The sequence below is a fragment of the Hippopotamus amphibius genome, chromosome 3, assembly GCF_030028045.1.
Source record: "Hippopotamus amphibius kiboko isolate mHipAmp2 chromosome 3, mHipAmp2.hap2, whole genome shotgun sequence".
In the NCBI taxonomy this organism is placed as follows: Eukaryota; Metazoa; Chordata; class Mammalia; order Artiodactyla; family Hippopotamidae; genus Hippopotamus; species Hippopotamus amphibius.
In genome coordinates this window covers 163,580,061-163,595,012 of record NC_080188.1, presented here as the reverse complement: position 1 = coordinate 163,595,012, position 14,952 = coordinate 163,580,061, and the positions used below count along the sequence as shown (strand labels likewise).

The following is a 14,952-nucleotide window of genomic DNA, read 5'->3' as shown; positions in this document are numbered from 1 at the left end:
AATGTAAATATACTAAATATATATTTGAAGGGATAAATGTAAAACTAAGTATCTGTTCTGCAGTTTTAATTTTACACTAAAAAGGGAAATATCAAAGTGTGGAAATACTACCATGATCTTTAAGATTGTGAAATGCCTGATGTTCAATTAAATTTTTAAAACCTCACATGCCTGGGTAAAGAGGCACACAAGTGAGAATTGAGGCTCATCTTTGTCAAGTGAAACTAATGGATTTGGGAGACAATAGCCCAGGCTACCCTTTTCAAATAGTGTTTTCAGTAACCTAGAAGAAGCCTCAAGTCACTGCGATTCTTTGCCTGAGAATATTATTCAACAACACCAACATACAAAACACTAGGCACCATCAGAGAGATAAGAGAAATAAAACAGGAAAAAAAAAAGGACAAAGAAAGAATTAAAACATACAGCCACTCATGCTATATTATGACTCCTCCTCTTCTGGAATACTGCCCACAGCTCTAATTGACACTTATCAAAATGTTAACTGAGTAGAAAGCAGTTCAAAAAAGGATAAGTAAAATAATTAAGAAGACACTGTAAGTGCTAAGGAAGAGATTAAAAACCAAGACTATTAGAAAGGCAAAGACCCAAGACACTTCATGATAGATTACAAAAGCACACAGAGTTGAGGAAGAATGAATTCTAGATGCGGTGAGGGATGAAGATAAAAAAAGACAGTGTCCCTCTCCTTAGAAGGGAATTTCATGACTTTTCAAAATTCACTAAGCAAATGGCTTAAATCTTAAAGGATGTAATTTTATAAAAGTGAAAATGAAAAGAAAAACTTTGAGTAGAATGTAAGACACATCTCAAGGTGCAAGGTGAAATGTTAAATTCAAACAGTTTAGATAAATTAAGTTTATGAATATTAGATCCATGACAGATTTTTCATAATGTCATGATGCACTGGGTACAGTTGTTCTTTTTAAAGCTGGCTTTATAAAGGGAACTATAGCAGTTTTTAAATGTTCTCTAGTACCATAGTTAAGAGTAAGAAATACTAAGCTAGATGAACTATTCTTGATTCAACCAAGATATTCAAATGCTCATAAAAATGAAAGGCAGGGAAATAGCTGGAAAAGTTAGAAAACATCTCATTCCCTAACTGAAAAGGGTTATTAACCTATGTGAATACTTAATAAATAACAAAATAGGAGTGAATGAGGCCATGCCTGTGAGTTTAGAGCAGAGGATCCCAGTAGGATGGCTGAAAGGAACCACCATTCACTTCCTGAAATGAAAACATATCGGTAGTAGCAGTCCTACTACTATAAGATCTACAAGAGATGAGTAGTTCTCCTCTTTTGCAATGTCACAAGTTCTGTTCTTCTATACTCTTCAATACTCCATACCTGAACTCTTCAGTCAATACTTCAGTTTCCTCTATATATAAGAGAATGAACTATTTGGACCAAAGGCCATAAGGGAATTTAAATCCTCCACCAAAAAGGATGTCGAGTATGGTAGCACTCTGTGTAGGTCCTCTATGTCAAAACCCTTCATATCTAACATGAAGACTTGGAATATTCCTGAATCATCCCTTATACAGTGGTAAGCAAAGATGGATACGGCAAAATGGCATGCATAGGTGATCCCATGTGTGTACAATTCTGTGTGGACATACGCATGTGTGTGTACACACACACACACACACCCCCTCAGTCTACTCCATTTGTATATAATGCCTAAACAGAAGTCTTGGCCAACTTGGGGGGAAGGATTTCAGATGTTACTTTCTTCTTGATACCTTCTGGTATCATCTGGATTTTGTACAAGATACTATTAATACTTTGTGAATGTTAGAGACCAAAAAGGGTTTAAAAGTGCTATAATCCTACAGATAGGATGTTAACTTACTCTGTTCTTACAACTATTTCCCTTTGCTCTTCCTCTTTCCACTCCTGTCCACCTCCTTCTTGCAGGTAAGAATCCTCCAGCTTTAAATCACCTTCCCTGACTTACCGTATCTGCTCAGGCTTCAGCATGACTAGGGCCCAACCACACGTTTCTGCATAATATTTTAGTTGCTCATTGTGGCCTTATAATTGTACTCTCATTCTCCACAAGTATATATTTTGCCTTCACATTTATAGACCTGCTGCATCTTCTGCTGCTGATCTTTGCTAGTACAGCACTGAGTGCGCAGATGTACCAGCAACAGTAAATGAAGAGAGTGTATCCTAGGTACACAAGTCAGAAATCTGATTTAGTTTGTGGGGTTAGATAAAAGGGGGACCCAGAGCGAGGAAACACAACAAAATAATGTTCCTTCTAAAAAAGCAAGCTTTAGAGTCACCTGTGTGACAGCTCTGAAATTCTAATGCTTGCTGTGCTGCTTTCAGCATCTCAAGTCAAAAAAGGCTGAGTGACCTGGGGTTAAACATTCTGTGCCTCAGTTCCCTTATCTATAAAAAGAGGATGATGAAGAATAACCTCTCTGTTTCCTGACCAAAGAAGAGAGAATACATATATAAGTACTTTTTAAAAATATAGTGCCTTGAACTAAATATTTATCAGGTATTTACTGTCACTAGGCACTGTGGTACACACATCCCTGTGTTACTATCTAAGCAAAAGGCCCTGAAGGTGGAGTTACAACGAAGTATCTAATCAAGGTACCATTTTGTCTCTTTCTGAACTGCAAGGCACCTAATCGGTATGTGCTTCAGTTTCCTCATCTTACAAATGTGAATTAAAATATACATGTCAGGGGATGTGTGAATTAAATAATATAATATACCTTAACATGCAAAATGGTATTCAAATATATAATAAAATGAAAATGTGGAATGTACAACTCTAAGAATTTTAGAACCACCATCATAATTGCTATTGACAGATCTACACTAGTCAAACTTCACTCTAATAATATTTCCCTGGGCTTTACATTTGTCATGTTTTTAGTGTAGACCAAAGACACTGTCAATCAAAAAAATATTTTTAAATGTATTACAATTCATATGCAGAATAATTTCACTCATTTTCCAATAACCATTTCAGCTATCAAATAACATCCTAGCCATTATTTTAAAACAATATTCCTTTTAAATCAAATCAGTTTGGGTGATATTTTATTGATATATAACATTCATATAGCACTTCACTAATTTTTTTTTACCAATATTTATTAGTTAATTTTCATATATTCTTTGGAGATAAAATCATTTCCTGACAACTACTCTTATGTTTTATAATAAAAACCTAAGTATAATTAGAAAACAGTGAATGAAAATATCTCAATTGTTACTTGATGTACTTATATATGGAAAAAAGTGTTTCCATTTTAATTCTTTCACTCTGAAAGTCAAGATAGCATGAAAATATGGGCAGGGATGGGAGGCAAATATAAGTTATCCCATTAAGAAACTAGCACATAGGAGAATCCGAGGAACACTGGAAACTGACAAGGTTTTAAGACTTCTGTTATCACCCTTGATAACTAATTCCCTCTTGTAACTGTGAAAACAGCACTCCTGAGTAATCCTCACCCCTGAAGCCCAGTCCTTCAAGTGACTCCTAGATAATCTGGTAAAAGAATCCAAGCTACTAGAAGTTTACACATTATGTTATCTAAAAATGCTTTTTTCCAGGGACTAACCCAAAGGACGTAAAGTATTTATGGGATGTTTAAATATTTTTCAGGCAATTTTTTTTTTGTTAGAATAGTGTTCTAAAGTCTAAATTCATCCAAAACACTGACCAAGAAAAGTAAAATCACCGATAAGACAAGACAGCCCTTTTAGGTGCTTTATGGAAAACATGACACTGTGTCCATAAATAAAATGATCAAAGATGAATATAAGCTTTCTAAAACTGAAGCCAAATATTTAATATACCTGGATGCTTCTACAAACTAGAATAGCAGCCACCAAACCACTGTATATAGAATCACATAGTATTGCTCATCACCATATACAATCAGCTCTAAGCGTGCTTTTCATATGCTAAGCCATCCCATTTGCCATTAAGAGGGCCATAATCCAAAACATAATTGGGCTCCTCTATTCAAACACTTTCAGTGGCTCCCATGCCTAGCGACATACTTTTGAAATGTTTCTTTTAAAGGATCCGTACAGGCAAAGAAAAATGATATCTTACGAGGTCTGGGGGCATAGGGTAATACAGCTTATTAAAACGAGAGGAACATCCTTGAAATCTTAGGTTGTAAATCAATCATTCACGTAGACTTTGGATCTATTCCTCAGCAACCTTTACATGTTGAGGTGCTCCTGGGGTCAATACTAGAATCTCTGCTCATCTCAACCTGCACTCATTCTCCAGGTGATTTCATCCAACGTCTTGACTTTTAAATACTTTCGGCATAATGGTAACTTCCAAAAGTGTATCTGTAGCCTGACCCCTCCCCCAAAGACCAAACTCACATGTCCAGCATCCTACTCAACATCTGCCCTTGGATGTCCTCACAGGCATCTCAAATTTAACTCGGCTGTGCTAGCCTGGAATTGGCCTGAGCTGCTGGGCTAAAGTACCCACATAACACTGTTCCCTAGTAAACGCATGAGCCACGCTGATCAAGAGTGTTGTTTTATAACCATGGTCTGAGGAGCTTCAGGGAGGTTAGCACCAGCTTGTCGGCATTATTTATGGGTAACATTGTGATGGATGACTTGCACCTGGTCTCAGAGAGACTCCTGGAAAGTTCTGCCACTGAGGTTGGTTATATAGCAAGAAAATGCCTATGTGACCAGCAGGGGATCAGAAACTCCAGCCAAGACGCCATTCTGGTCTCACCGGGCCCACGGTGTTCTGTGCACACACTGGTGGTTCTTGATCCAAGAGAGGAGTACAGCCTGGCACCGCCTTACAGGGGGAGGACAAGGCCAGCTGGCTCCTGGCCCCTCCAGCCCCCATGCTGTGATGTGACCCCTGTGGAGCAGATCCTTATCTGGAGCTGTAGTTGTACTGCACCATGTTCCTGTATTATACTATAGATCTGCAAGCACCATTATCTGGGATCCTATGAATCTTCTTCAGTAATTGAAGCTTGTCTAATGGACACTATTAGTGCCCCAAACTAAGCTCCTGACATCATCCCCAAACCACCTCTCCCTACACTCTTCCTCATCTCAGAAAAATGGGAACTGTATTCTTTCTTTCTTTCTTTTTTTCCCTCTGCTGAGGAGCTTGAAGTTTATTCCATAAATGAGTCATAATTAAAAACCAGTAAGCAGGGGCACGACATGATCAGGTTTGTCTTTCACATCATTCGTTCCCTTCTTTTCCTGCTTAGTATTAGGTTGAACTGCATGAAGCTGCTATCTTGTGGGCTGAAAGTAATCTGGCACAACAGAGTAAAGTAATTATACCCCAATAAAGAGCTTTAAAAAAATAAAAATAAAAAATAATTAAAATCCTAAAAAAAAATTTAGAAATTAAAAAAATAAAAATATAATTTCAAATTCTGGTAGGTATTAGTTTGACCCTTATGGGAACTGTATTCTTTTAGTTCCTCAGGGTGAAAATGATGGGGTTATCTTTGACTCCTCACCTTTGCCCTGCCCATCGTGTCCGTCAGTGAGTGTCACTGGCTCTCCTTTCAAGATATATCCAGAATCTGACCATGTCTCACAACCTTCACTGTAACCACCGTACTTCAAGCTCCCCTTAGCCATCACCAGGTTTATTACAACAGTCTCATAACTGCTCCCTCTGTTTCTGCCCGTGACCTCCTGCAGTCTGTTCCCAACTCAGCAGCCAGCGTGATCCTGGTGAAACATAAGCCAGACTAGGACACTCATCTGTACCAAAAAGCCAAACTCCGGATCATCACTTACAAGGTGCTACAGGACTTGGCCCTCATTATCTGCCTGACATCATCTCCTACCACACCCTCCCAGCATCCTTGCTGTTCCTCTGCAGGCCAGGAATGCTCTCATCTTTGGGATACGCTGAGCCCTCTGCGGAGTGTTATTCCCCAGACAGCCCCTTGGCTAATTCCCTCATGCCCTTCACTTAAAAGTCACCTTATCAGTGAAGCTTCTTCAGTGACCTTATCTAAAATTAATCACCATCCAACATTTCCTACCTCCTCTTCACTATTTTTTCTCCTGAGACTTATCACTACCTAACAAACTATCTTCCCCTAGTAAAATGTAAGCTCACTGAGGGCAAGAATTCTCACGTGTTTTATTCTCTACTGTATCTCAGTGCCTGCAACAACGCACGTAGCAGGAATTCAATAAATATTTGTGAATGAATAAATGCTTATAAAATTAATATAAAACAATGTTTTTCTTTTTTTTTTTAAGTCGGTTCATTGGCATCCTAGGAAGACATGTAATTCCAGTATCCCCTGCTACACAACCAATGCCCTCAATGCCGCATCTACTCCAGGAGGAGGGGAATAGGCCTAGAATAAAGCCCACCTCCCTCATGCGGAATAACAGGCCTTGCTCTACTCCATTAGACTTGCTCATGCCACTGCCCCTCACACCCGGACCATTCAGTTACACCATGTCCTCTGCCTAGAACATCTACTGATTCCAATTTTTCCTCCAGAGAACTCTGATTCCTCACTTAAAATCCAGTTTCCCTTTCGCCTCTTCTTCTCTGTCTTCCCAACTCTCATGAGCTGGTGAATTTCTTCCTCAGCAGCCCAGTTCCAATCTGTAAGCACTTCTGCAATAACCAAGTTTTATAGGAGTCTCCTCTGTTAACACTGATGAAAGAAGTGCCTTAAGAGAAGCCCTGTTTTTCCCATCGTTTTACTTGACTCAATAACCAACGCAAAGGTCAACACATTGGAAGTGTTCAATAAACGCCACTGAATGAAGCAGTGAGAACAAAATTAAGAAGAGGGAATAGTGCATAGGATGTAATCCCCTCAGCAGCAAGACTCCAAAGATCTAGACCTGAGGCCACCACATGACCTTGTTAAATGTGTCAGTTTCTTCACCCAAAAAAACGGATAATAAACCTTCCCTACCTACCTCACAGAGGGGTAGAGCTCAAATGATAAAACAAAAGTCAAACCTCCCATGAGATGTTTTTATTATCAATGTATAGATCATAGATTTTTGTCCTGTTTTTTAATCTCAGAATTGATTCAGCAAACACAGAAATCACTGCATTAAAACCAGGTATATCTGATATAACCATGCCTCTACTGGTTTATGACATTCAAACAGGAGAAAACCAGGAAATGTCCAAAAAGAATATTAAAATCCAGGTTATATACTCTCCATGTATATGGAGAGAGAGAGAGATGTTATATAATATAAATCAGGATGTACAGAGGACTATAATTTGATATTCATTACACTCTAATACACAGAATAATAGGGAACTTGACAGCAAACTTTAATGTTTACTAAATTTTTTTAGAGGCAGTAAATATAGGAGCTAAAGCATAAGCTCTGGAGTCTGTCCATTTAGCTTTGAATAACAGTGCATTCTACTTTTCTGGAAAATTAGTTCCCTCTGACTCAGTTTCCACATAAGTTAAATATAGACAATAAGGCACATACCTCATAGGGTTGTTTAAGAGAATTAGAGGAGCTAATACATGGAAAGGGTTAGAATAGTGCCTTGCACACAGTAAGTGCTCACTAAATTTTGGCTATTGTTAATGGTATTCATAACTCTTGAAACTTAAAAATATCTCCATATATTTTTCTGTACTGACATCAACTAATAAATAAAATGGAAGTTGAAAAGTCAAAGTTTTCAAATTATTTCCTCCCAGAAAAGATCTGTCTTGATATCTCTGCCACCACCTCAATCTTGCCTTAGAGGATCTTTGGCAAAAGTGGCACTTAGGGACTTCCCTGGTGGTCTAGTGGCTAAGACTCTGCACTCCCAATGCAGGGGGCCTGGGTTCGATCCCTGGTCAGGGAACTAGATCCTGCATGCTGCAGAGAAGACCCCGCATGCTGCAACTAAGACCTGGCTCAGCCAAATAAATAAATAAATAAATATTTATAAAATTAAAAAAAAAAAAAGCACTTAGAGCAAACATACATGTTGGGACTTGATAGCAAAAGAGGAAAAGCATGCTCTCGTGTGCCTTGATGCTCCATTTCCCAATCTCCCTCCTCACCCTGCCCCCAAGCCTAGGCTACCCTGTGACACAACCACAGCAGGGAATGAAGTTACCATCACCCATCAAGAGATGTAATTAATAACTGCAGGCCAGATTAGTTAACTGTACTGGACATCGGCCTTACTGTCTGACTAGCCACTTCCTCCTCTTTGTCCACTCTTCACAAAAGGAATCCCGAATTCCTTCTCCACCAACACTAGGACTGAACTTCTAACTTCTCCAACTTTTCCCCCTCAGCACTGAAAGCCATGAAGGAGTGGAGACTCCTAGGAATAAAGCCAGACCAAGAGTCTGAAGACCTGAACTCCCATCCTAATGATACTATCTGGGGTAAACCATTCAGTTTCTTAGCTTCCTGATCCTTAATGCTGCGATATTACTGCCTAATATACCCACTCATGAGGTTTTAAGGGAGGATTAAAAGGGAAAATAAACATGAGAAAAACACTTGGAAATTTATGAGAAACATACAAATGAAATGTAATTCTAATACATGATTCCTGGCTCATTTGCTTTCCTCCCTATTTAGACACTGACCTTGATCCTTGGAGCCATGTCATTATAAAGATTTTTTTTTTTTTTACAAGAAGAAATTATGTTCAAAGAGAAAAAAATAATTTATTAAAACAATAGGGTTATAAAGGTGAGTGATGTGACAATAAATAACAGGCAATTTCTACATTTAAAAACACTGAATAAGCACCAAAATCCTCAAGATTTTTTAAGAAGCAAAAAGACTCAATCTCTTGGAGGACTGGGGCAGGGAGGGTGGGGGGGACTCGAAGGGCAGGGGTCGGGGAAGGGAGGGAGTATGGGGATGTGTGTATGGAAACAGATGATTGAACCTGGTGTACCCCCAAAAAAATAAAAAAAATAAAAAATAAATAAAAAATAAAAAATAAAAAAAAAACAGGGGGAAAAAAAAAAAGCTAACTGAACACACGACTTTATCAAATATCTGCTGACCATCAATGAAAAACAAATTGCTATGTTTAAGTCGGTGAGAAAAGTAAAAAACTAAAATGTACTAACATATGCAAATATCACGTATAAAGAGTGATGAAAGCAATTTGGCCCAAGGTATCAAATAGCAACTTGTTAAATTAGAATATGCTAAACAATTGTTATTAAAAAAGTAAAATTAAAAAAAAAAAGACTCAATCAGTAATGAATGTTAATAAGCTAAAATGGATTGCCTGTGTAGAGCAGAAGGAAAAAAAATTAGGTCATATATTGAGCTCCATTTGTGTTCATTCCAAAAACAATGTAGCATCTTTTTTCCTGCCCAAGACAAAGGATCTCACTTGAGAAGGTAAGAATGCAACCACCTGAATCAGATGCTTCCACCCAATTAAGAGATAAGCGGGGAAGGAAAAATAACAGCAGCAAACATACCTGACACTTTTTGAGCACCTAAATGCCTTCTTTGGACTATCTCTTTGCTCCTTCCAGCAACCTTGTTTGACAGGTATTCTTCCCTCATTCTAGTAGATCCTTAAAGGCTTAGAGAGGAAAATTACTTGTTCAAGATGACACCTCTAGTAAAGTACTCAAATGGAGTTTAAAACATCTTATCCGATCCCAAAGTTTCGGCTTTTACCATGACTCTATGCTCCCTCCACCTAAATAACTTAGAGCTCTTCTTCTAAAACACAAGGGAAGTGAGGATTCTTTAAAGATTTTCAGTACCTCGAAGGATGATGTACACAAATTGAGAGTGAAGTGGAAGTGGTCTTATGCAGGAACAGGCAGTAGGGTGGCTGCACCAATAATATTATCTGGCAGGTTCACTGTCCGTACTGAAAAAGGCACCATCATCTACAAATACTAGGGAATTCAGTATCTAAGTATCTGAAGTCAAATAGGTGAGATGCAGAAGTGTCTGAATGTGGTAGGAGCTAACTGAGGATCAGAGAATACTAGCTTTGATAGCTTTCAGTAAAACCAGAAGGAGAACTTGTATGTGTATTCTACAAATAGAGACGGCTACGGAGGACAGAAATAGCATTTGGGCATCCATGGCAAGAGGGAATAAGAGAGGAAGGGTCATAGCACAAGAAACTGGGTAAAAATCAATAGCAATTTCTTCCCTCAATTGACTATTCCAACTCAAATGATGTAGAACCAAACATAAGATGAGGAAGAAATTGCTCAGTTGATGACTCATCTGTGGTTTTCAATCCCATTTGACTTAAACCTGGTAAGACTCTATAGGAAAATGAGTATGTGTACAATTAAAATGTTTTTAACCATCAGTCAGATCGCTCCTTGAAAGAAAATCTAGGGTGTTCTTCTTGATCAAGATGCTTGGTTGGACCAAGGAATTGTTTTAAACAGAAGAAATCTACAACAAAAATATACCCATCTCCAAGGAGCCTAACTGAAATTTTAAAATCATTTTGAGATTAACTCTTTTTAAAAAAATGTTTTTCCATAAGAATACTGTTCTGCTATTATAGAGTATATTAAAACTAAATTAGTTTTTATTCAAAAACTCCATTTTTCTGTGTAATAGTAAATTGCTTTTAGTTGGGGTTTAGAGAAGCAATGATTAATCACTTCTCCCCAGACACCTAAAAGAGGCAGTTATCAGAGTTATACTTTGGCTAGGTTAAAGAAGTGAGCTATGGCTTCTTAACCATGACAGGTACCCCCCTTAAGAGGGTCACATCACAAATTCATCGCTTCTATCTTATGATGGCCACTGCCACGATTACTGCACTTTTTCTGCCTTATATTTCCCTCTCATTTGCCACAGCGAAGTTTCTCAGTCGGCAGTGGTCCTCTAACCCTGAGGGCCTCCAACAAGGTAACCCCACGTTCACAGAACTGTCCACTGGCAGTTCTAAGACAAGGCAAAGGAAAAGAAAGCAGAGTGAACAAAGGACAGAAATAGAAAAACACAAAAGCAGGAGAGGATGAGATGGAGCAGGGATCAGTAGAAATACAGGAGAAGGAGAACAAAAGATGTCAGAAGTAAGAAAAGAGGGAAGGAGTGCAAAAAAAGGAAAAGAAACTGTGGCCAAGAGGTCTACACTAAGGAGAAAAGTGGGAGAGGACCCCACAGGCACATCCAAGGGCCTAGTACTGAGTTATCACCTCTTATTCTTACTTGTCTTTTCCCTGTAGAGGAAATGGAATAACAACTCCTGAGGGCCAGTTACCTGGATGAGTTCATCCAACTCAGTCGAATTGACACAGGAGTGTTGGGAGATGAACGTCTGCTTCTGGATCACAATGGTGGTCCTCTGGGAAATCTCGTGAGGCTGCTCCAACGCTTTGAACACGGTGGCTCCAATGATCAGATAGAGGACGACCACCAGGAAAATCGTGGAGACCGTCTTCCATTTCATCACATTAATGGTTGTGTCACTCTCCACCCGGGAAGCAAGCACGGTGGGTTTTGCGGAGAACGAGAGCCTCGGTTTGGAATTCTGAGCGGCAGACTTTGGATCCAGCAAGTCAGGGGCCGCCACTGCCAACAACAGAGAACGGAGGTTAGGTTGGAGGAGGTTAGAGGGGAGATGGCTTGGCTTCTTTCAGGGGTCAGCAAAGGTGGACTGGACTCTGCTTGCTCTCCTGGCGGAAGCTCTGGAACCCAAACCAGAAGTGCTCCCACTAGGTCACATCCAGGACCATATATAAGGGTTCAAGGACAAGGGGCTGGGTCTTAGCTCTCTGCTGCTACTGGGGTTTCCAATGGGAGGGAAAAAACAGGAGGCGGACCAAGAACCTTAAAAAAAAAAAAATAAGAAAAAGAATGCCTGAGGTCATCCTAATTAATTTCAAAATCTATACCTGTCCAATGTGCTAGTCAACACATTTACAGAACCTGTAAGAGCTGATGGTACTAAACTAGATATCTGAATGCTCATAAAGAAGGCTAAGGGATTATTCCTGTTCTCAGGAATTTAACTCTATATCACAAGCAATCGACATAAAGAACTTTATCTCTTGTTATTTAAAATTTCACTATAATAAAGGAATTGTATTGTAAGTGAATTTGTGATCCCAACACTGTTGCTCAAAGTAAAACAGTAGTCGTTATCTGGTAAAACGTGATGGCAAATAAACTACTCAATAGCTCAATCGTGTTTTTTTGCTGTCCTCCAGAGTGGGCTCATGATTAAGCATTCTCTGTATTTTGTTATTCAATCTCTGACATCTTTAAAAAAACAAAAGTTATTACTACCCATTCTGGCACAGTTATAGGTGCAGCCAAGAGACGATAACTTCCTTCCATTTCAACAGCGAACATTATCAAGAAAAAAATTAAAACCTTGTCTCACACCTTAGACCCTGCCTGCTCTGTACAGCGCTAATTGCTCCATTAGAGCGGATTTATGTGTTATCTTACAAACTCTATATACTCTGAGGTGACTCTAAATCCATTTATTATTCATCTCAGCTCTTCAAAAATATCATTAATGGATTTCTTTTTAGAAAATTCAAGAGATAGTAGACTTCCACTTGCTAAGGGGAAAATAAGCCATCTACTACAGAATATTTGACTGGAAAGGCAACACTGAACCAAAAGGGGTAACAGAATAGCTGAAAGATGGGAGACAAAAAAAAAATTCAAGTCAACCAGAATAATCAATTTAACATCCATAATTGTTATGGATATAAGCAAAATTTCTTTAGTGTATGTAATTGAGGTTTAATACCATGATAACATAATCTAAAAGACACCTTTAGGTAAGTATATAAGAAATACCTATGAAACTGCACCCAAATACCCTACAGGAACCTGAAATGACTCGAAAATAAGAAGGGAATAAAGAGTGTCAGTTTTCACAGGGCTGCATACCCTGCCCCCTTGATTACCACTGTGAGTTAAGTGTAGGACTACCACTGCTGGAATTCATAAAATAAATCATCTGTTGCCCATCAGAAAGAAGCTTTGCAAACAAAGCTATGTGAAGCACCAGACCTAAGTAAGGAGGTTGTATCATGATGGCAGATAACAGAGGGCTCCTCCATTAGCAAAACTCTGAATGGTTCTGCCTTTGAGAAGTCGGAGCTCTGATGACGTAACTGTACCCCTGGCTCCAAGCAGAGATTCCACATACGTACAGCTCATTTCAGCAATTTCCAATGGTTCAACCTGCTATATACAGGTATGGGCACGTTTTCCTCCTCATAAAGTCACCTGCTCCAAAAAAAGCCACAAACTAGCAGACACTTTAACATGTGATATTCATAAAGGAAACTTCACCCCAAATTAGAACTGGATACATGTTTCATGTTTTAATTTTTTGAAACATTTTAATAGAAATGTTGATAACAGCTAAAATCACTGTCATCTGCTGTCTAGCCACCCCACCCCACCTCCAAGCTGCTTAGTGAGTCTCAGTGAAAAATAAAGGTCATAATCTAAAATTAAGCCATCTTTGGAATAAAAATAACAGAAAATCACATCGAAGCTCCACATTATCTCTCTGAAGGAAGCTTTCCAAGCCTTTCCTCCCCAATTCTCTGTGCTCTCATATTTCTGATTTTTCACATCACTGGTTTCTGGTCTGCAGAACTGGAAAACACCAAGACTGTTTACCCTGATGCTCCTAAATCCTACTCCTAAATTGCAATGCCAAACTAAGATATAATTGATATTATATGCTTTGGGGGAAAGGGGACAATTTTTTTTTAAAGATTGTGTGTGTGTATGTGTGTGTTATTAAGTTAATACATTTCCTGGTGGATTTTAATTCTTTTAAGCTACTGCCTTATTTTTTAATTAGCAGAAATACATATAATGCACATTTGGCAGACAGAATGGGCAGAAACTGGTGAAATACCAAAATAAAAAACAACCTTTCCTCTTGGTCTAAAATGGGGAACCCTCTGGGTTTCCATCTCCACATCGTTTGATGTGTGATTATGAAGAGAAGCTCCTTAGAACAAGGAATCAAAGATTCACCCCTTCCACACACTCTCCATCATCCACCATCCCTACCTCCCCTCCTCTACCCCCAGCACCTCACAGCCTCCTCTTAATCCTGGGCTCCCATCCTCACCCAGGTGTGTCTTCTTCGCTCCCGGCCACAACTGACGACTCAGGACCAGAAGAAATGAGCTTTTTTCAGCACCACTGCCTATCCCACCACGCAACGGGCAACAAGTGTGACCAGGGTCACCATGCGTCCTGCTCGTCGTTTACTCCCAAGAGCTGACCCTCCTCCTCCTTCGGAAACTCCCCCAAGTGTCCCAAACCCATACCCAAGGCAAATGCAAAAGCCCCAGACACCAGCGGGAGTGGGGAGAAGCAGCCAGGAGAGGATCCGGGGATAGGTCTGCCTCCAGCCCTAGATTATGACCCAACATCTTGGACTGGAAACGAAGGTGGAAAACGTCCGCTGCTGCCAAGCGGGGCGTTTGCAGCCCTCCCCGGACCGGCTGGGGCGGAAAGCCCGCGGCGGGAGGTGGGGAGGGGGGTACCCGGGGGTCTCACCTCCTGCTCTATAGCCGGGTCTCTCCCGCGAGGCGCTGGGAAGCATGAGGCATGCAGCATTCACAATGTTTTTTTGAAAAAGACGGACTTGAAGCTTTTACAAACACGCCATTGTACTCACTTCTTATTCAGAGACGGGCTGCGCGCTCCGAGCTGCATGGGCAGGCATTTTCCCCGGCTTTGTTTTACAAGGTGGGGAGAGCGGGGCTGGACGCGGGAGGGAGGGTGGGGGGAGCGTGAGAAGAAACGGAATCGCGGGAAGGAGGGGACACCAGCGGGCCGGGCAGAGGGCGAGGCCGAGGCCAAGTTGGGCTGGGGCGCCGCCGCCCCCGCGCGCGCCTGCGGCCGGGCCCGGGTCACCCGGAGAGCGCGGGCGACCCGGGTCCCGCGCCGGCCCGCAGCCGCCGCCGCCGCCGCC

The 14,952-nt window shown here is 40.3% G+C and overlaps 1 protein-coding gene across 1 annotated transcript in view; it reads right to left on the bottom strand.

The window, feature by feature from the left end:
- Nucleotides 1-14,640, bottom strand: part of KCNK2 (potassium two pore domain channel subfamily K member 2) — a 134,915-nt gene extending 120,275 nt beyond the window's left edge. Inside the window, exons 1-2 of the mRNA XM_057727990.1 lie at nucleotides 14,535-14,640; nucleotides 11,248-11,558 (exon numbers count right to left, since the gene is read on the bottom strand). Coding sequence (XP_057583973.1) covers nucleotides 11,248-11,558; nucleotides 14,535-14,580 — 357 coding nt within the window. The 5' untranslated portion in view covers nucleotides 14,581-14,640. The remainder of the gene's footprint in view (nucleotides 1-11,247; nucleotides 11,559-14,534) is intronic.
- Nucleotides 14,641-14,952: the final 312 nt, after the last annotated feature.